Source organism: Seriola aureovittata, chromosome 11 (assembly GCF_021018895.1).
Source record: "Seriola aureovittata isolate HTS-2021-v1 ecotype China chromosome 11, ASM2101889v1, whole genome shotgun sequence".
Classification (NCBI taxonomy): Eukaryota; Metazoa; Chordata; class Actinopteri; order Carangiformes; family Carangidae; genus Seriola; species Seriola aureovittata.
In genome coordinates this window covers 4,871,884-4,896,274 of record NC_079374.1, presented here as the reverse complement: position 1 = coordinate 4,896,274, position 24,391 = coordinate 4,871,884, and the positions used below count along the sequence as shown (strand labels likewise).

The window sequence follows — 24,391 nt, the reverse complement described above, 5'->3', positions numbered from 1 at the left end:
TACTATGACGTTATTATGACTTTTTTTGCCATACTATACTATGACGTTTCTTGACATTTTTACGCCATAGTATACTATTATGTTTTTTTGACATTTTATGCCATAGTATACTATGATGTTTTTTGAAATTTTTATGCCATAGTATACTATGACGTTTTTATGACTTTTTTTGCCATACTAAACTATGATGTTTTTTGACGTTTTATGCCTTAATATACTATGACATTTCATGACTTTTTTTGCCACTCTATACTATGACGTTTTATGACTTTTTTTATGCCATGCTATACTATGACGTTATTTGACATTTTTATGCCATACTATACTATGACGTTTTTACAACTTTTTTTGCCATACTATACTATGACGTTTTTTGACGTTTTATGCCATATTAAACTATGACCTTTTTATAACAAATGATGCCATAGTATACTATGATGTTTTTTGAAATTTTTATGCCATACTATACTATGACGTTTTTATTACTTTTTTTGCCATAGTATACTATGACGTTATTATGACTTTTTTTTGCCATACTATACTATGACGTTTCTTGACATTTTTACGCCATAGTATACTATTATGTTTTTTTTGACATTTTATGCCATAGTATACTATGAGGTTTTTTGAAATTTTTATGCCATAGTATACTATGACGTTTTTTATGACTTTTTTGTGCCATAGTATACTATGACATTTTTTGGACATTTTATGCCATACTATACTATGATGTTTTTTGAAATTTTTATGCCATAGCATACTATGATGTTTTTTGACGTTTTATGCCATAGTATAGTATGACGTTTTTTGGACATTTTATGCCATACTATACTATGATGTTTTTTGAAATTTTTATGCCATACTATACTATGACGTTTTTATGGCTTTTTTTGCCATACTATACTATGATGTTTTTTGACGTTTTATGCCTTACTATACTATGACGTTTTTATGACTTTTTTTTACCATACTATACTATGACGTTTTTTGACGTTTTATGACATATTATACTGTGACCTTTTTATAACAAATGATGCCATAGTATACTATGATGTTTTTTGAAATTTTTATGCCTTACAATACTATGACGTTTTTATTACTTTTTTTGCCATAGTATACTATGACGCTATTATGACTTTTTTTGCCATACTATACTATGACGTTTCTTGACATTTTTATGCCATAGTATACTATTATGTTTTTTTGACATTTTATGCCATAGTATACTATGATGTTTTTTGAAATTTTTATGCCATAGTATACTATGACGTTTTTATGACTTTTTTTTGCCATACTAAACTATGATGTTTTTTGACGTTTTATGCCTTACTATACTATGACATTTCATGACTTTTTTTGCCACTCTATACTATGACGTTTTATGACTTTTTTTATGCCATGCTATACTATGACGTTATTTGACATTTTTATGCCATACTATACTATGACGTTTTTACAACTTTTTTTGCCATACTATACTATGACGTTTTTTGACGTTTTATGCCATATTATACTATGACCTTTTTATAAAAAATGATGCCATAGTATACTATGATGTTTTTTGAAATTTTTATGCCATACTATACTATGACGTTTTTATTACTTTTTTTGCCATAGTATACTATGACGTTATTATGACTTTTTTTTGCCATACTATACTATGACGTTTCTTGACATTTTTATGCCATAGTATACTATTATGTTTTTTTTGACATTTTATGCCATAGTATACTATGAGGTTTTTTTGAAATTTTTATGCCATAGTATACTATGACGTTTTTTGAAATTTTTATGCCACACTATACTATGACGTTATTTGACATTTTTATGCCTTACTATACTATGACGTTTTATGACATTTTTATGCCATAGCATACTATGATGTTTTTTGACGTTTTATGCCATAGTATAGTATGACGTTTTTTGACATTTTTATGCCATACTATACTATGATGTTTTTTGAATTTTTATGCCATACTATACTATGACGTTTTTACAACTTTTTTTGCCATACTATACTATGATGTTTTTTTGACGTTTTATGCCTTACTATACTATGACGTTTTTATGACTTTTTTTACCATACTATACTATGACGTTTTTTGACGTTTTTATGACATATTATACTGTGACCTTTTTATAACAAATGATGCCATAGTATACTATGATGTTTTTTGAAATTTTTATGCCTTACAATACTATGACGTTTTTATTACTTTTTTTTGCCATAGTATACTATGACGCTATTATGACTTTTTTTGCCATACTATACTATGACGTTTCTTGACATTTTTATGCCATAGTATACTATTATGTTTTTTTGACATTTTATGCCATAGTATACTATGATGTTTTTTGAAATTTTTATGCCATAGTATACTATGACGTTTTTATGACTTTTTTTGCCATACTAAACTATGATGTTTTTTGACGTTTTATGCCTTACTATACTATGACATTTCATGACTTTTTTTGCCACTCTATACTATGACGTTTTATGACTTTTTTTATGCCATGCTATACTATGACGTTATTTGACATTTTTATGCCATACTATACTATGACGTTATTTGACATTTTTTGACATTTTTATGCCATGCTATACTATGACGTTATTTGACATTTTTATGCCATACTATACTATGACGTTTTTTGACATTTTTATGCCATACTATGACGTTTTATGACTTTTTTTGCCACACTATACTATGACGTTTTATGACTTTTTTTATGCCATGCTATACTATGACGTTATTTGACATTTTTATGCCATGCTATACTATGACGTTATTTGACATTTTTATGCCATGCTATACTATGACGTTATTTGACATTTTTATGCCATACTATACTATGACGTTTTTACAACTTTTTTTTGCCATACTATACTATGACGTTTTTATGACATTTTTATGCCATAGTGTACTATGATGTTTTTTGAAATTTTTATGCCATAGTATACTATGACGTTTTTATGACTTTTTTTGCCATAGTATACTATGACATTTTTTGACGTTTTATGCCATACTATACTATGACGTTTTTATGACATTTTTATGCCATAGTACACTATGATGTTTTTTGAAATTTTTATGCCTTACTATACTATGACGTTTTTATAACTTTTTTTGCCATACTATACTATGACGTTTTTTGACATTTTTATGCCATACTATACTATGACGTTTTTACAACTTTTTTTGCCATACTATACTATGACGTTTTTTGACGTTTTATGCCATACTATACTATGACGTTTTTATGACATTTTTATGCCATAGTACACTATGATGTTTTTTGAAATTTTTATGCCTTACTATACTATGACGTTTTTATGACTTTTTTTGCCATACTATACTATGACGTTTTTTGACGTTTTATGCCATACTATACTATGACATTTTTTTGACATTTTATGCCATAGTATACTATTATGTTTTTTTGAGATTTTATGCCATAGTATACTATTATGTTTTTTTGACATTTTATGCCATAGTATACTATTATGTTTTTTTGACATTTTATGCCATAGTATACTTTTATGTTTTTTTGACATTTTATGCCATAGTATACTATGACCTTTTTATAACAAATGATGTCATAGTATACTATGATGTTTTTTGAAATTTTTATGCCATAGTATACTATGATGTTTTTATGACTTTTTTTTGCCATAGTATACTATGACATTTTTTGGACATTTTATGCCATACTATACTATGACGTTTTCTGACATTTTTATGCCATACTATACTATGACGTTTTTATGACTTTTTTTACCATACTATACTATGACGTTTTTTGACGTTTTATGCCATATTATACTATGACCTTTTTATAGCAAATGATGTCATAGTATACTATGATGTTTTTTGAAATTTTTATGCCTTACTATACTATGACGTTTTTATGACTTTTTTTGCCATAGTATACTATGACGTTTTTTTGACATTTTATGCCGTAGTATACTATTATGTTTTTTTGACATTTTATGCCATAGTATACTATGATGTTTTCTGACATTTTTATGCCATAGTGTACTATGATGTTTTTTGAAATTTTTACGCCATTGTATACTATGATGTTTTTATGACTTTTTTTGCCATACTATACTATGACGTTTTTTTGACATTTTATGCCGTAGTATACTATGACGTTTTTTGACGTTTTATGCCATATTATACTATGACCTTTTTATAACAAATGATGCCATAGTATACTATGATGTTTTTTGAAATTTTTATGCCATACTATACTATGACGTTTTTATTACTTTTTTTTGCCATAGTATACTATGACGTTATTATGACTTTTTTTGCCATACTATGACATTTCTTGACATTTTTATGCCATAGTATACTATTATGTTTTTTTGACATTTTATGCCATACTATGACATTTTTTGGACATTTTATGCCATACTATACTATGACGTTTTTATGACTTTTTTTGCCACACTATACTATGATGTTTTTTGAAATTTTTATGCCATAGTATACTATGTTGTTTTTAGAAATTTTTATGCCATACTATACTATGACGTTTTTATGACTTTTTTTGCCATAGTATACTATGACGGTTTTTTGACATTTTATGCCATATTATACTATGACATTTTTATAACAAATGATGCCATATTATACTATGATGTTTATTGACATTTTTATGTCATACTATACTATGGTGTTTTTATGACAAATGATGCCATACTATACTGTGACGTTTTTATGACATTTTTTGCCATACTTTGACATTTTTGACTTTCTTATGCCATAGTATACTATGACATTTTTTGGCATCAAATGTCATAAAATGTAATAATATATTAAGGCAAATGTCAAAAAACGTCATAGTAATGATAATAAATTTTATTTATAAGCACTTTTCAGGACACCCAAGGACACTTTATAGAGCAAATAAAAACATTTAGAAGCACAAACAAGATAGACAATGTACACATGAAATAAAAAAAATAAAAAAAAACATATATGTAGATACACATACAAATACACACGCATTTACATTGATATATTCAGGCATATAAACAAACATACAAATATAAGTACTCATAAACATAAAAAGACATAAAAAAGAAGCAACAGTTGTACATTGGCGCAGACTCTGGAGGAGATAGTAGTATATATGTATAAAAATACAGTAAGGCATAAAATTACATTAAAATGTCATAGTATAGTAAGGCATAATGTGTCAAAAACATCATAGTATAGTCTGGCAAAAAAATGTCAAATGATGTTTTTATGACATTTTATGTATAGTAGAGTAGTACATCATACAAAACATCATAGTAATGATAATACATTTTTTTTATAAGCGCTTTTCAGGACAATAAGTAGAGCAAATAAAAACATTTAGAAGCACAAACAAAAATAAACAATGTATACATGAAATTTATATATATATACACACACATACATGTACATGCATACACACACATATACATTGATATATTCATGCATATAAACAAACATACGCATGAAAGTACTCATAAACATAAAAAGACTTAAAAAGAAGCAACAGTTGTGCATTGGCACAGATTCTGGGGTAGTATAAAAATACAGTAAGGCATAATGTGTCATAAAAACATCATAGTGTGGTAAATCATTAAATTTCATAAAAATGTCAAAGTATAGTAAAGCATAAAATGTCATAAAAACGTCATAGTATAGTTAGGCATAAAAAACGTCAAAAAATGTCATAGTAGGGGCGTAAAGTGGTGCAGTGGGTTGAGCAGGAACCCCATATGTAGAAGCTACAGTCCTCGCTGCAGTCAGCCCAGGTTCGAATCCTGCAAAAGACGGCCCTTTGCTGCATGTCATTCCCCCTCTCTCTGCCTCCCTATTTCCTGTCTCTCTCTCTATTGTGCTGTCTAATAAAGGCATAAAAAGCCCCCAAAAATATACTTAAATAAAGAAAAAATTTTAAAAAATGTCATAGTATAGTGTGGCAAAAAAAACATAATATAGTAAGGCATTAAATTTCATAAAAACGTCATAGTATAGTATGGCATAATGTGTCATAAAAACATCATGGTATGGTAAAGGCATTAAATTTCATAAAAATGTAATAGTATAGTAAGGCATCATTTGTCATAATATAGTATGGCAAAAAAAGTCATAAAATGTCATCGTATACTACGCCATAAAAAATGTCATAGTATAGTATGGCAAAAAAGTCATAAAATGTCACAATATACTATGGCATGAAATGTCATAAAAACGTAAAAACACATCATAGTATAGTATGGAATCATTTGTCAAAAAAACGTCATAGTATACTATGGCATAAAAAACGTCTTGGTATAGTACGGCAAAATAAGTCATTATAACATCATAGTATACTATGGCATGAAATGTTATAAAAACGTCATAGTATAATATGGCATCATATGTCATAAAAACGTAAAAAGACATCAAAGTACAGCAAGGCATAAAAAATCTCAAACGTTTTGGTGTAGTATGACAAAAAGTCAAAAAAGTCATAGTATACTATGGCATAAAAACGTCATAGTATAATATGGCAAAAAAAGACATAAAAACATCATAGTATACTATGACATAAAAAACGTCAAAAAATGTCATAGTATAGTATGGCATAATTTGTCATACAAACATCATAGTATAGTATGGCATAAAAATGTCAAAAAATGTTATAGTATACTATAGCATGAAATGTTATAAAAACGTCATAGTATACTATGACATAAAAAACGTCAAAAAATGTCAGAGCATAGTATGGCATAATTTGTCATAAAAACATCATAGTATGGTAAGGCATTAAATTTTATAAAAACGTCATAGTATACTATGGCATAAAATGTCAAAAAAACATAATAGTATACTATGTCATAAAATGTCAAAAAAACGTCATAGTATACTATAGCAAAAAAAGTCATAAAAACGTCATAGTATAGTATGGCATAATTTGTCATAAAAACATCATAGTATGGTAAGGCATTAAATTTTATAAAAACGTCATAGTATACTATGGCATAAAAATGTCAAAAATCATCATAGTATAGTATGGAATCATTTGTCAAAAAAATGTCATAGTATAGCAAGGCATAAAAAATGTCAAACGTTTTGGTGTAATATGGCAAAAAAAAGTCATAAAGAAGTCATAGTATACTATGACATAAAAATGTCAAAAAAATGTCAAAAAAACGTCATAGTATACTATGACATAAAAAACGTCAAAAATTGTCATAGTATAGTATGGCATAATTTGTCATACAAACATCATAGTATACTATGGCATAAAAATGTCAAAAACATTTTGGTGTAGTATGACAAAAAAAGTCATAGTATACTATGGCATAAAAATGTCAAAAAACATCATAGTATAGTATGGAATTATTTGTCAAAAAAAGGTCAAAGTACAGCAAGGCATAAATAACGTCAAAAACGTTTTGGTGTAGTATGACAAAAAAAGTCAAAAAAGTCATAGTAAACTATGGCATAAAAATTTCAAAAAACGTCATAGTATATAAAGGCATGAAATGCTATAAAAACGTCATAGTATACTATGACATAAAAAACGTCAAAAAATGTCATAGTATAGTATGGCATAATTTGTCATAAAAACATCATAGTATGGTAAGGCATTACATTTTATAAAAACGTCATAGTATACTATGGCATAAAAATGTCAAAAAACATCATAGTATAGTATGGAATCATTTGTCAAAAAAATGTCATAGTATAGCAAGGCATAAAAAATGTCAAACGTTTTGGTGTAATATGGCAAAAAAAAGTCATAAAGAAGTCATCGTATACTATGACATAAAAAATGCCAAAAAGCGTCATAGTATACTATGACATAAAAAACATCAAAAATTGTCATAGTATAGTATGGCATAATTTGTCATACAAACATCATAGTATACTATGGCATAAAAATGTCAAAAACATTTTGGTGTAGTATGACAAAAAAAGTCATAGTATACTATGGCATAAAAATGTCAAAAAACATCATAGTATAGTATGGAATTATTTGTCAAAAAAAGGTCAAAGTACAGCAAGGCATAAAAAATGTCAAACGTTTTGGTGTAGTATGGCAAAAGAAGTCATAGTATACTATGACATAAAAAATGCCAAAAAACGACATAGTTTACTATGACATAAAAAACATCATAATATACTATGGCATAAAAAACGTCAAAAAATATCATAGTATAGTATGGCATAATTTGTCATAAAAACGTCATAGTATACTATGGCATAAAAATGTCAAAAATCATCATAGTATAGTATGGAATCATTTGTCAAAAAAATGTCATAGTATAGCAAGGCATAAAAAATGTCAAACGTTTTGGTGTAATATGGCAAAAAAAAGTCATAAAGAAGTCATAGTATACTATGACATAAAAAATGCCAAAAAACGTCATAGTATACTATGACATAAAAAACGTCAAAAATTGTCATAGTATAGTATGGCATAATTTGTCATACAAACATCATAGTATAGTATGGCATAATTTGTCATAAAAACATCATAGTATGCTATGGCATTAAATTTTATAAAAACGTCATAGTATACCATGGCATATATATGGCATATGATGTTTTTATGACATAAAAAACGTCAAAAAATGTCATAGTATAGAATGGCATAATTTGTCATAAAAACATCATAGTATGCTAAGGCATTAAATTTTATAAAAACGTCATAGTATACTATGGAATCATTTGTCAAAAAAATGTCATAGTACAGCAAGGCATAAAAAAGGTCAAACGTTTTGGTGTAGTATGGCAAAAGAATATAGTATACTATGGCATAAAAAATGTCAAAAAAATGTTATAGTATACTATGGCATGAAATGTTATAAAAACGTCATAGTATAATATGGCATCATTTGTCACAAAAAGTTCATAGTATACCATGGCATAAAAATTTCAAAAAACATCATAGTATAGTATGGAATCATTTGTCAAAAAAAGGTCAAAGTACAGCAAGGCATAAAAAATGTCAAACGTTTTGGTGTAGTATGGCAAAAGAAGTCATAGTATACTATGACATAAAAAATGCCAAAAAACGACATAGTTTACTATGACATAAAAAACATCATAATATACTATGGCATAAAAAACGTCAAAAAATATCATAGTATAGTATGGCATAATTTGTCATAAAAACGTCATAGTATACTATGGCATAAAAATGTCAAAAATCATCATAGTATAGTATGGAATCATTTGTCAAAAAAATGTCATAGTATAGCAAGGCATAAAAAATGTCAAACGTTTTGGTGTAGTATGGCAAAAAAGGTCATAAAGAAGTTATCGTATACTATGACATAAAAAATGCCAAAAAACGTCATAGTATACTATGGCATAAAAAACGTCAAAAAATATCATAGTATAGTATGGCATAATTTGTCATAAAAACATCATAGTATACTATGGCATAAAAATGTCAAAAAACATCATAGTATAGTATGGAATCATTCGTCATTTTTTGACGTTTTTTATGTCATAGTATGCTAAGGCATTAAATTTTATAAAAACGTCATAGTACAGCAAGGCATAAAAAATGTCAAACGTTTTGGTGTAGTATGGCAAAAGAAGTCATAGTATACTATGACATAAAAAATGCCAAAAAACGACATAGTATACTATGGCATAAAAAACGTCAAAAAATATCATAGTATAGTATGGCATAATTTGTCATAAAAACATCATAGTATACTATGGCATAAAAAATGTCAAAAAACATCATAGTATAGTATGGAATCATTCGTCAAAAAAATGTCATAGTACAGCAAGGCATAAAAAATGTCAAACGTTTTGGTGTAGTATGGCAAAAGAAGTCATAGTATACTATGACATAAAAAATGCCAAAAAAGGACATAGTATACTATGACATAAAAAACGTCATGACAAAAAAAAAGTCCAAAGTACAGCAAGGCATAAATAACATTGAAAACGTTTTGGTGTAGTATGACAAAAAAAGTCAAAAAAGTCATATTATACTATGGCATAAAAATGTCAAAAACGTTTTGGTGTAGTATGACAAAAAAAGTCAGAAAAAGTCATAGTATACTATGGCATGAAATGTTATAAAAACGTCATAGTATAATATGGCAAAAAAAGACATAAAAAACATCATAGTATACTATGGCATAAAAATGTCAAAAAACATCATAGTATAGTATGGAATCATTTGTCAAAAAAATGTCATAGTACAGCAAGGCATAAAAAATGTCAAACGTTTTGGTGTAGTATGGCAAAAAAGGTCATAAAGAAGTCATCGTATACTATGACATAAAAAATGCCAAAAAACGTCATAGAATACTATTACATATAAAACGTCATAAAATGTCATAGTATACTATGGCATCATTTGTCAAAAAAACGTCAAAGTACAGCAAGGCATAAAAAACGTCAAAAAACGTTTTGGTGTAGTATAACAAAAAAGTCAAAAAGTCATAGTATACTATGGCATAAAAATGTCAAAAAACATCATAGTATAGTATGGAATCATTCGTCATTTTTTGACGTTTTTTATGTCATAGTATGCTAAGGCATTAAATTTTATAAAAACGTCATAGTACAGCAAGGCATAAAAAATGTCAAACGTTTTGGTGTAGTATGGCAAAAGAAGTCATAGTATACTATGACATAAAAAATGCCAAAAAACGACATAGTATACTATGGCATAAAAAACGTCAAAAAATATCATAGTATAGTATGGCATAATTTGTCATAAAAACATCATAGTATACTATGGCATAAAAATGTCAAAAAACATCATAGTATAGTATGGAATCATTCGTCAAAAAAATGTCATAGTACAGCAAGGCATAAAAAATGTCAAACGTTTTGGTGTAGTATGGCAAAAGAAGTCATAGTATACTATGACATAAAAAATGCCAAAAAAGGACATAGTATACTATGACATAAAAAACGTCATGACAAAAAAAAAGTCCAAAGTACAGCAAGGCATAAATAACATTGAAAACGTTTTGGTGTAGTATGACAAAAAAAGTCAAAAAAGTCATATTATACTATGGCATAAAAATGTCAAAAACGTTTTGGTGTAGTATGACAAAAAAAGTCAGAAAAAGTCATAGTATACTATGGCATGAAATGTTATAAAAACGTCATAGTATAATATGGCAAAAAAAGACATAAAAACATCATAGTATACTATGGCATAAAAATGTCAAAAAACATCATAGTATAGTATGGAATCATTTGTCAAAAAAATGTCATAGTACAGCAAGGCATAAAAAATGTCAAACGTTTTGGTGTAGTATGGCAAAAAAGGTCATAAAGAAGTCATCGTATACTATGACATAAAAAATGCCAAAAAACGTCATAGAATACTATTACATATAAAACGTCATAAAATGTCATAGTATACTATGGCATCATTTGTCAAAAAAACGTCAAAGTACAGCAAGGCATAAAAAACGTCAAAAAACGTTTTGGTGTAGTATAACAAAAAAGTCAAAAAGTCATAGTATACTATGGCAAAAAAATGTCATAGCATAAAAATGTCATAGCATAAAAATGTCAAAAAACGTCATAAAATGTCATAGTATACTATGGCATGAAATGTTATAAAAACGTCATAGTAAAATGTGGCAAAAAAAGACAAAAACATTATAGCATAGTAAGGCATAAAATGTCATAAAAACGTCATAATATAGTATGGCAAAAAAAGTCATAAAATGTCATAGAATACTATGGCATCATTTGTCAAAAAAACATTTTAATATAGTAAGGCATAAAGGCAATAAGGCAAATGTCATAAAAACGTCATGGCAAAAAAAAGTCAAAAAAGTCATAGTATACTATGGCATAAAAATGTCAAAAACGTTTTGGTGTAGTATGACAAAAAAAAGTCAAAAAAGTCATAGTGAACTATGGCATAAAAATGTCAAAAAACGTCATAGTATATTAAGGCATGAAATGTTATAAAAACGTCATAGTATACTATGACATAAAAAACGTCAAAAAATGTCATAGTATAGTACGGCATAAAAAACGTCAAAAAATGTCATAGTATAGTATGGCATAATTTGTCATAAAAACATCATATGCCATATATATGCCATGGTATACTATGACGTTTTTATAAAATTTAATGCCATAGCATACTATGATGTTTTTATGACAAATTATGCCATACTATACAATGACATTTTTTGACGTTTTTTATGTAATAGTATTCTATGACGTTTTTTGGCATTTTTTATGTCATAGTATACGATGACTTCTTTATGACCTTTTTTGCCATACTACACCAAAACGTTTGACATTTTTTATGCCTTGCTGTACTTTGACCTTTTTTTGACAAATGATTCCATACTATACTATGATGTTTTTTGAAATTTTTATGCCATGGTATACTATGAACTTTTTGTGACAAATGATGCCATATTATACTATGACGTTTTTATAACATTTCATGCCATAGTATACTATAACATTTTTTGACATTTTTATGCCATAGTATACTATATTCTTTTGCCATACTACACCAAAACGTTTGACCTTTTTTATGCCTTGCTGTACTATGACATTTTTTTGACAAATGATTCCATAGTATACTATGACGTTTTTATAAAATTTAATGCCTTAGCATACTATGATGTTTTTATGACAAATTATGCCATTCTATACTATGACATTTTTTGACGTTTTTTATGTCATAAAAACATCATATGCCATATATATGCCATGGTATACTATGACGTTTTTATAAAATTTAATGCCATAGCATACTATGATGTTTTTATGACAAATTATGCCATACTATACTATGACATTTTTTGACGTTTTTTATGTCATAGTATGCTAAGGCATTAAATTTTATAAAAACGTCATAGTACAGCAAGGCATAAAAAATGTCAAACGTTTTGGTGTAGTATGGCAAAAGAAGTCATAGTATACTATGACATAAAAAATGCCAAAAAACGACATAGTATACTATGGCATAAAAAACGTCAAAAAATATCATAGTATAGTATGGCATAATTTGTCATAAAAACATCATAGTATACTATGGCATAAAAATGTCAAAAAACATCATAGTATAGTATGGAATCATTCGTCAAAAAAATGTCATAGTACAGCAAGGCATAAAAAATGTCAAACGTTTTGGTGTAGTATGGCAAAAGAAGTCATAGTATACTATGACATAAAAAATGCCAAAAAAGGACATAGTATACTATGACATAAAAAACGTCATGACAAAAAAAAAGTCCAAAGTACAGCAAGGCATAAATAACATTGAAAACGTTTTGGTGTAGTATGACAAAAAAAGTCAAAAAGTCATATTATACTATGGCATAAAAATGTCAAAAATGTTTTGGTGTAGTATGACAAAAAAAGTCAGAAAAAGTCATAGTATACTATGGCATGAAATGTTATAAAAACGTCATAGTATAATATGGCAAAAAAAGACATAAAAACATCATAGTATACTATGGCATAAAAAACGTCATAGTAAAATGTGGCAAAAAAAGACATAAAAACATCATAGTATAGTATGGAATCATTTGTCAAAAAAATGTCATAGTACAGCAAGGCATAAAAAATGTCAAACGTTTTGGTGTAGTATGGCAAAAAAGGTCATAAAGAAGTCATCGTATACTATGACATAAAAAATGCCAAAAAACGTCATAGAATACTATTACATATAAAACGTCATAAAATGTCATAGTATACTATGGCATCATTTGTCAAAAAAACGTCAAAGTACAGCAAGGCATAAAAAACATCAAAAAACGTTTTGGTGTAGTATAACAAAAAAGTCAAAAAGTCATAGTATACTATGCCAAAAAAATGTCATAGCATAAAAATGTCAAAAAACGTCATAAAATGTCATAGTATACTATGGCATGAAATGTTATAAAAACGTCATAGTAAAATGTGGCAAAAAAAGACAAAAACATTATAGCATAGTAAGGCATAAAATGTCATAAAAACGTCATAATATAGTATGGCAAAAAAAGTCATAAAATGTCATAGAATACTATGGCATCATTTGTCAAAAAAACATTTTAATATAGTAAGGCATAAAGGCAATAAGGCAAATGTCATAAAAACGTCATGGCAAAAAAAAGGCATAAAAACGTCATAGTATACTATAGCATAAAATGTCAAAAAATATAGTATACTATGGCATAAGAAACGCCAAAAAACGTCATAATATACTATAGCATAAAAAACGTCACAAAATGTCAAAAAAGTCATAATATATCATGGCAAAAAAAAGTCATAAAATGTCATAGTATACTATGGCATTATTTGTCAAAAAAACACTATAGTATAGCATAAAAATGTCTAAAAAAGTCATAGTATAGTTTTGCAAAAAAGGTCATAAAATGTCATAGTATAATAAGGCATCATTTGTTACAAAAACGTCATAGTATACTACTAAATGTAAAAAAAAAAAGTCATAGTATAGCAAGGCATAAAAACGTCATAGTATAATATGGCATCAATTGTCATAAAATGTCATAGTATAGTAAGGCATGGAATCATCCAAAAATGTCAAAAAACGTCACAGTATAGTATGGCATTAAATTCCATAAAAATGTCAAAAAACCATCATAGTCTCGTACGGCATAAAATGTCATAAAAACATCATAGTATAGTATGGCAGTAAATTTCATAAAAACATCATAGTATACTATGGCATCAATTGTCATAAAATGTCATTGTATAGTAAGGCATGGAAATTTCAGAAAATGTCAACAAACGTCACAGTATAGTATCGCATCAATTGTCATAAAATGTCAGTCATAGGAATTAAAACCTCATGGTATAGTAAGACAAAAATGCCTTATACTATGACGTTTTATGACATAGTATATTACAACGTTTAGTATAGTAGTATACTATGACCTTTTATTCCTTTCTATAGTACGATGTTTTTATGACCTACCATTCTATGACTTTCTATATTCTATTTTATGACGTTTTAATGATATACAATGACAAAAAGTAGCAGCAGATAAAGCATATTGCACAGATGTGGTTTGTGAAATTATTGCACATGGTGAATAGGTGATGTCATTATTACTGACTGAAATGATGGGACAAAACAACGAACAGAACACACTACATCACATATTTGATTGCAACATGGCTGGCTGTTTTCATTAATCCACTTATTGCTCATTTCCTGTATTATCACTTTCTGAATAAGCTTAGTGAATCATTACCGCTCTGTTCCTGTAAGTACAGTAGATGCAGCCATTATCAGTTAACACTTAACACTTCCTTTACAAGTCATAAAACACAACTCAACAAGGAAGGTGTGTGCATGTGTTATAGAGCAGACTGTGTATAAGTGTTTCCCTCCACGACTCAGTCTTCTAGGAATCAGTCCTGATCTGCTCTTATCACTATGCTGTCTGTCACTCTGAGGGGGCGAAGACAAAGCTCTGGACTGTGTTAACTGCTCATGTCGTGAAAATCCCCTCACCCAACACACACGCGCACAAATGCTTTCATGCAACCCAGTGTTACTAACAAGCAGCAGGCTCAGCTCAGCTCTGGATAATCAACACACCTCACTGTAGTCTGTTTTGTGTTTTCTGTTGAGTGCCAGAAATAAAATCATGGCAGAAATCTTGAAGGCAGATATTTCAAAACCTGGAAAATTAAAACTATCGACAGAGCAGCACAAGAGGGACGTGTGAAATACTCCACTCCATACTTTTATAACTTTGCTTAAACTAGCCCATTGAAGAAGTCAGGACTGGCCAAAACAATTTCACTCTCAAGGTCTCAAACTTAATTGGTCCTTGCATAGGTAAAGGTACAAAAGCACATATAAACACAGAAACATGCTAAACCTGAGGGACATGAACAACAATAAATCTAACTTCCGCCTCAAGCAGTGACATTACTATGACTCTTTACTGGTGGGTTATTAAAATGAACAGTCAATCACTCTCCAGAGAAGCACAAGATGCCTTTTCTATACAGATGCTTTGCCATTAGGTACACTCTCGCTCAGCTCACTGCCTTCTGAAGAACCTCTCCAGAAGCTTCTGAGCACAACAGGATTTCTCATGGTACAGTTAACATGAAGCAAATTTTAAAAAGTGGCAATAGACACAAGCTGGCTTGGATTCAATCTATACAGCAAAGAATAGTCAACTTGAGTTAAAAATATTTAAAATTGGGCACAAAAATCCTCACTGTCTGTCTTCATTTCATGAGGAGAGGGAAAAAATTTTTTTAAAAATTTTAAGCTATTGGCTGTTTCAGTGAGTTCATGGTTCACATTCAGACCAACCAGCGAATATGTCCGCATCACATTCATGGCAGAGGTGGCGACTCTGACATCCTGCATTTATATCTGCCATTCTCACCAAGAAGCTGATGAACTGATCCAAGAAATTAAAGAAATGACTCAGCAATGACAAAAGTTTCTACAATGATGGTAAGTTTTAAGTTGTATTATGTAGATAATGTTATTGATGATTCACTGTAATGGAGATGACTTTGTCTTTTCACTTTATCATGTTTCAGCTCTGATGTTTGAAACATTTTGTACTCAAGACAAATATCTCCAAATATGGCTTCTTGTGAGAGCACATTCAATATGATCCTACACTATGACTTTAACTCCAGTAACATTCATGATCATATTAATGCATTCTGATAATATCACAACACTCAGCCCAGAGGCCCTACAGTCTGATATGAAATGTCCATCTCTCTGTGTTCACAAGTCTTTTTCTTTACTGACACTAAAAGCAGCATTTCTGACACAAAACATAATGATAGATGTGTAACGCTTCATCTGTAAATATCCTAGAATTATAGTAATTATACACATAGTGAAATATGTACATACACTGTCTATAGTAGTGGCCCATTATATATTATTATAGCATTGTAAAACAACTGTTACATTCTGTAAATAAATTAAATTTGCTTACTATTGCTATAATTCTAAGATCCACATACAGTAGACCACTCAGACTTTTGGACCATACTGCTTCATGCTAAGATAAGATAGAATTATAGTAGCAAGGACAACAGAAACACGGCAAAGGAGGCATTCCTCCAACCGTGGCTAACTGTGGCTACTTTACATGAGTATTATAATTTCAGATCCCACAAAGGATCATATTTCCTAAGCTCAGCAATGTCTACAAATGTATGTAAGAATACGTAACCACTGGTTGGTTGTGTGACATGACGTACCTCCTTCTGAGCCTTTTAATCTAACATCTACCCTTTTTGAACCTTCTTCCCGAGAGTGTAATGTTAATAAATCAACACCAGGTTCTTGATGGCATTGAAACAGGTCTTGCGTCAAACAGTGATTAATGTGTTTTTGTCTTTTACAATGGCGCTTGTTCTGTTCTGTGATGTTTCCTTGACAAAGCATCACAAAAGATCTCTGTTAGCCTGGATCACTGCTCTGTTAAATGATGACCAGCCCAGATTCCTTTAAATAAGTAAATGTTCAAATCGATTGAAAGGTTGTCTTTGGGTCCCTACCTCTTGGTGGCGTTCTCCTGGAAGGGATAGATGACCTGTCCGTTGTGGCAAAGCTCGCAGATGAAGCCTTTCTCTCGACACAAACTGCAGCTGAAAACATGGGAGCTGGCAAACTTGATCACCTTGGACAGAAAGGGAGCCAGTTTTCCATCGATCACCTGGAGGGTGAGGAGAGAGGAGGAAAGGGGGTGAGGGTTTAAGAAGAGGGGTAGAGAAGAAGCAGAAGGACACGGTCAACAACAATAAAGACTTGAAGTGGCCACTGGCAACGTTGATCTGATGTGTTTTTTTTATTTAGCTTTTTAATGTAATTTAGGCAGTTGATACTTTGTTGTACATAAATTTATTTATATATCATTTATAAAAGAAAGACAAAAAAACTGAGACAGTGTAAAACAATAGATAAAGGAGATAAAAATAGAGAGAGAACGCTAATCAAAGGCAAGTCTAAGAAGATGGGCCTTGAACTGCTTTATAAGAATATTCATCTCCATCTCAGACACAATAGGCCCAAGTTTTGCAATATTCCTTGTTTGATAAAAACAAGTAAGAATAAAACACTTCACATACTGGTCCAGAGTGGGTGCCTTGTCAAACACGACACCAAGATTTCTGACTGAGGACATATAAGATGAAGAAAAGAAACCTCACAAATACGGAAGTATATAAAAGGCAAACAAAAAAGGACCAAGTAAAGAACCTTGTGGCACACCACTCAACAGTTTGTGAGCACACGCTCATTTGAGCCAGTGTCAAGTGAGATAAAGACCTGTCTGTGCAACCTGAAAATATAAAAAACATGAGTTAAATATCAGAACTTTTTTTAGAATAAAAAAGAATCTCTGCACTGACATGACAGTGAGAAAAAAACATGAGGGAAAAAAGGACAGAAACTGGAACTCCATTACAAATGGAGTTCGTGGTAGGTTCTGAGATCAGTTGTAAATGTTTTTAACAAGATACAGTGTTGAAAAGAAGCTATGCACATTTACTCAAGTACAGTGTTTTTTGTAAAATTTTTAGTTACTTTATACTTCTACTCCACTACATTTCAAAGGTAAGTGCTGTACTTTTTACTCCATTACAATCATAGCTTAAGTTACTTTGAAATTTAAGATGATAACACAAATTATAATTAACAATCATGATGTATCATTATAGGCTAGACAGGGTAACATAAAACATTGATCCCTGGGGGGAAAATCAAATAATTTAAATTAACTCCAATTTTAACAAATGCAACATTAATGTGATGTAGACTTAAATGCATAAATACTTAACATACAAATTAGTATGAAATGGGCCATGATTAGTCCTTTCACTTTTTATAGTATCTTTCCATGCTAAAACTTTTGTACTTTTACAAAATTAAAATTACTTGTAACAATGAATTCCTCATAATCTCTCACTAAAAACAGAATGCATTTGGTATTGCCTCTTTTACTTGGGAAAAGGTTCTGAGTACTTCCACCACTTAATTTAAAGACTGACTTTAAAATGACTGCATGAAAGCAGTATAGTATCCTCTGTGCCTTGCAGAAAAGTTGAGAAAACAGGAGGAGAGGAAACTGAAGGAAGGAAGGAGGAAGACAGTAAATGAGGTGAATGCCTTTTAATGGCAACGCTTGGCAGGTTCCTTAAAGAACTGAGGGTGGGGGGTTTTGGCAGTGGGGGGGCTGCAGTTGTATTGTAGTGAATAGACAGTGGATGACTCACAGAGAAACAGTTAGTGAAAAGAAAAGCTGTGCAGAAACTTTCACAAATAAAAACTAAACATGGCCAATAAGCTTTGCCGTATGATGTTAATAATGCAGTCATAGCCATAACTGTAATGAGAGAGAAGGTATGTAAGACAGATAGGGAGAATGTAACAGAGAAAAACAGAGTATAAAGTAAGAGAAAGAGTGGTAGAGATACAATATACCAGAGAGATCTTGAGAGAGAGAGCGAGAGCCTGTATTCAGATACAAGTGGTTCCACCTGGCAGAGCTCTGGACCTCCCAATTATAACCTCCTTCATGCTGTTTGTTAGACAACGAGGACAAGGGCAGAAGAGGAGGACATGAGATGGAGAGAGGAGGAAGAAACCACACGCACACACACAGAGGAAGCATAGTGCACTGAGGTATACTAATCTTGTGTACAGTAAATCATACACCACAGCCAAAGAGTGCTGCACTTTACACTGAGATGAATGGCCTCGACTGAAGGTTTTTACATTAACAACCCATACTGTGCCCTTATATGATATCAAACTATCAGTCTCAGACCAACATGAGAAAGGTAAAATCTTATTTCATTGAAGAGCTCAGCACCTCCTTGCCCTTCTCTCTCTCTCTCTCTCTCTCTCTCTCTCTGGGACACTGGGAGAAATCCCACTGCATTGGTGGACCAGTGGGCCATCAAAAAATTCAAAGTTTCTACTGTCTGTCTGTTTAATAGAAACAGCCAAATCACGGACATTCGTGTTTCTAGGGCTGGCCTCTCTGATGCCGTCCAGCCAAAAAATGCTGCTGAAAAGACATTGCACCTGTAAGTGTCGCTAATTTAATGTTCTTTATATATGAGGGAGAACAAACTCAGTCCAGGACAGATAAAACTGCTTCCTAGTAGACAGACAGGTAGATACTGAAAGTGAAAGACAGTGGCAGATACAGTATGTGTCCCCCTGCGCCCAGCACAGCCCACACCAAACCTACGCAGACCTGCTTAGTCCGGTCCAGCCCAGTCCACATGACGAATGGCTCTACTGATGGAGGCTGACAGCCTCAGTAATTAAGGCCCTCTATAATTGGACTGGGCAGAATCAAACGACTGGCAGCACAGCTCTGGTAGCTGACTGGTACTCTGGAGGGACACTGGGAAAGACGGAGGGAGGCACAGAAAGATGGATGGAGAGTGACACAAGTAAATGGACGGATGAAAAGAGGGAAAGGGCACTATAAAGAAAACAACAAGTAAATCAAATCCGGCTTCTTGTAAGTGTATGATGCCCGCATGCAATTTTTCATAATAAACACTGAATTACTCAGAAAAAATCTGATCAGTTATTTCTCTAAATTCACTGGTCTTTTCCTCCATTTTCTTAAAACGCCTGTGCCTCCGCTGTTACTGCTTACAACAACAGTTACCATTTTAGCACTGGCCAGCCAGACCTGAACTTCCAGCCTCAACCCTTTTTAATTTGTCGCACACATCAAGTAAAGACAAGAATAAAGCCAAATATTGATGGCTGTTGTGAGAGTGTGGGTCAACCAGCAGCCAGACTGACAGGGTCGGTTGGGTCAGACTTACTTCTGTCTCTAAAACAGACAAAATTTGTTGACGTGAGATGAATTGGAGGAGATTTGATATAATTTACAAGATAAGAACAACTATTTTTGTTACACAAAATTGTTTATATTGTCAGACTTCACTTTTTTTCTAACCTTTCTATTTCCTGCACAGGAAGTAAAGTAACTCTTAAACAGCTTGATGAAGCCAGCAGTGTTACATGTCTGGACCAAGATTTTTTTTTTTAAAAACAACAATGATGAATTTGCAAAAGTGGAAAATTACTGTTCACATGACTATGATCACAATATGATTCCAGAGCAGCCTACAGGACAAACCCTCCAGATGTATTCACATCCTTTACCCTCTTTCCCTCCAAATACCCCCCCAACACACACACACTAACACACACACACACACACACACACTTCACCTCCTCTCCCCCATCCATCCACTTAAACTCCTCCCCCTCCAGTTCAGCCTCTTTCTCTGCTCCACGCCGAGCCTTTGTGCTCCAAAACCTCCTAATCCCCTAAAACTGCTGTTTAACAGCCGTTCGCCTGCCCTCCTCTCTCTCTCTCTCTCTCTGTCTCTCTCTCCCTCTCTCTGTCTCACACACACACACACACACACACACACACACACACACACACACACACACACACACACACACACACACACACACACACACACACACACACACACACACATACATACATGGACATGGCTGGAGAAACCAGGGTGAGCTCTGTTTGGATAACACCCTCTCCTCACACACACATAGAAGACTTAATGTATGTCGGTTGTCAGTGTATGCAGGGTGGGGTCCGTCATATCAGGGGGTTCCCAAAACCTGTTTTTTCTGGCTGACAGGTGATTAATAAAAAGCAAACATTTCCAAAATCCAGATGAAATGTACATTAATGACCTGGGTGAGATAACAGTAGCTGAATTTTATTTAATTGTGTACTTTGGAATCTCCACAATGAACAGACATAAAATTCCCTTCAACACAATGAAACCATGTGTAAGATAAAATGAAGGTGCAGGAACGATACGTCAATGTCTGTCTTGACATACTGTACCTTGGCCTGTGGACCGGTGTCCAGAGGACAGGACGCATGGCTGCTCGAGTCCAGAGGAAAACTAGAGCACACAGCTTTTTAGTCAGTTTTTCAGTCATTCTCCAGCCCAACATCAGCCCCAACGGTACAACCAGAGCCAGAGCCAAGAGTCAAATTACACAACATTTGAACTTTTTAATGGATGAAGCTTAATTTATATTCTTGCATAAAGGGGTTACACTGCACCTATAGTGGCCATGTGTAGGTTTCAGTGCTGTAGCTGACATGCACTGCCTCCAAAATGTATTTATACATTATGACCACTGCGGGGGGGGTTGTTTTTTTTTTTTGTTTTTTTTATAATTACTATTACCATTTATTTGACATTATCATACAGTCCAGTGTTGTGCATTTGAAGGAAAAAGCTCTATCTGAATGTGAAGAAACTGGAAATCTTTCTGAGAACATTTAACATTTACTTAAGAGGCCTCTGTGTGTCTGGACAAGTGTGAGTGGAGAGGCATGCCTGGCATAGAGGGAATGCCAGGGTGTCACTGTGGGAAGCCTGCTGCACACACACACACACACACACACACACACACACACACACACACACACACACACACACACACACACACACAACATCACACACACACATGCACACACATGCACACTCATCTACTTCCCTACTACTTCAGTCCTCACACAAAACCCTAGAAACAATCCTTAAAACCAGCAGAGGAAAAGGGCAGAGTGGCCTTAAACAAACACATATGGTTTCTCCAAAATGAACTGGTTCCTAATAGGGGATATGGGTGGAGGCTATTTGTCGGGAGGTGAATAGACTAGTGTGGTCCACGGTTGAGCCAGGGGAGTTTAGCCTTCACTGACCTCTGGGCTGGAACAAAAAAAGCCATCTTGATTAAGAGCGTCATTTTATTCAGGAGGAGAATCAAAAGAAACAAGCTTGTTAATATGGAAAACCAATTAAGAGGCAGAGTGCTTGAGAATCTCCAAGAGGGGGGGAGGGAGGGGAGGTTAGAGGGGGAGGAAAAGAGAAGAGGGATCCGTGCAGACTCTACCAAAGACACCTATTGTTGAAATTAGTACTAAATCGCCAGTTTGTGGTTTATGAGTTAAATCCCAGAGATTACGCACACGCACACACATAAAACACATGTGTGCCGGGTGTGTGTGAGGCCAAGGGGATGTTGGGAAAAATGGAGGGATGTCACGCTTTGTTTTTCTGCCTGTTGATTCTGAATGTGACCAATTAGTGAAGCAGAGACACACAGAGTGGGAGTGGGGGGTGGGGGGGGTGGGGGGGGTGGGGTGGGGGGTGTCCAATCTCTTTCACCGTGAGAGTCTGTGGCCGAGCTCTTAGTCAGAGAGGGGTGAAAGAAAAAAACGGGGCAGGGTACAACATAATGAACATAATGACAAACAAAAGAACTTTTCAGTCATTTGTGGTCGCTTTCCTCTGACCCCCCCCCCCCCAACTCAGTTCAACGACTAGATACTGAACCGCTGAAAGGCCAGGTTGTGTTTCCTTTTTTTATGATCCCTGCTGAAAAAAATGTCTCTACATTCATATGAAAGCGAATACATTTACATTCGGCCGAATCATTTCTACTCATGACTAAGATTAGACCAGATTTGTGACGTTAAGCTTGTATTAACTGGTAGAGATATGATGACAGTTTTTTGCAATTTGATAAGAATATCTGCTAATTAACATAACGCACAATGAGGTGTCTTCATATTGGAAAATAATAGACGAAGCAGTGTTAAAGGTTTCCACAACGCCAGATCTGAATTCTTTCCACTGAGACCATTGTTTTCCTGGATCAGGACCCTTGAAAGAGCGAACCCCGTTTTAAATAGGACTATTAGAGGGTATTAACCGCTCTTATCACTGCTATGACATGGACACTTGCCAAAACAACAAAGGAGATATTGTGCTTACTTAAAGGATAAAACAAGTATAATCCTATAGTTTTCTTTTTGTCAAGAAATACAATGAAGAAACAACAATGTGTTGGTCCGCTACTTCACTACACTTCTGTGGCTTTTAGCCCATTTATTCCTACTGAAGGGGAAAAAACCTTAAAAGGGACTATTTGTAAGTTTTCTCTGCTGCTGAACATGGTTTCTTTCCAGGAGCAGCTGGTGGTGATTTGACGCTTGATAAGAGCTTCAGCCATCATCGCGTTTACAAGACAAGAGGTTATAATACGTCCGATGAGCAGCGCTACGTCTTCAGGGCAGATTGGAGGCTACGGTGAGTCGCTATCAGAAAGTGACGAGACGGGTTTTTTCTAGACTGGTAGACAAACAAACAAAGAAGGAATCTGACTTTTTGACACCTTACCATTGAATGTTAAATTCTTTAATCTTCAGACCCCTTTGTCTCTGTAGTTGCTGTTGTAGGGCAGATTAGTGCATTTGGTGGGGACTATTTTCAGCAGAGGATTAATATACATTTGGTGCTCTTGTGAGTATTTCCGGCAGCAGGACAGTGTATGTGCAACTGAGTCACAGTAAACTACAATGTGTGTG

General features: G+C 32.6%; 1 protein-coding gene across 2 annotated transcripts in view; it reads right to left on the bottom strand.

Moving 5' to 3' along the window:
* plekhm3 (pleckstrin homology domain containing, family M, member 3) overlaps positions 1-24,391 on the bottom strand; it is a 60,494-nt gene that overhangs the window by 8,596 nt on the left and 27,507 nt on the right. For both annotated transcript variants that reach the window (XM_056389458.1, XM_056389457.1), the window contains exon 7: positions 17,496-17,653. In XM_056389458.1, the coding sequence (XP_056245433.1) occupies positions 17,496-17,653 (158 nt within the window). The remainder of the gene's footprint in view (positions 1-17,495; positions 17,654-24,391) is intronic.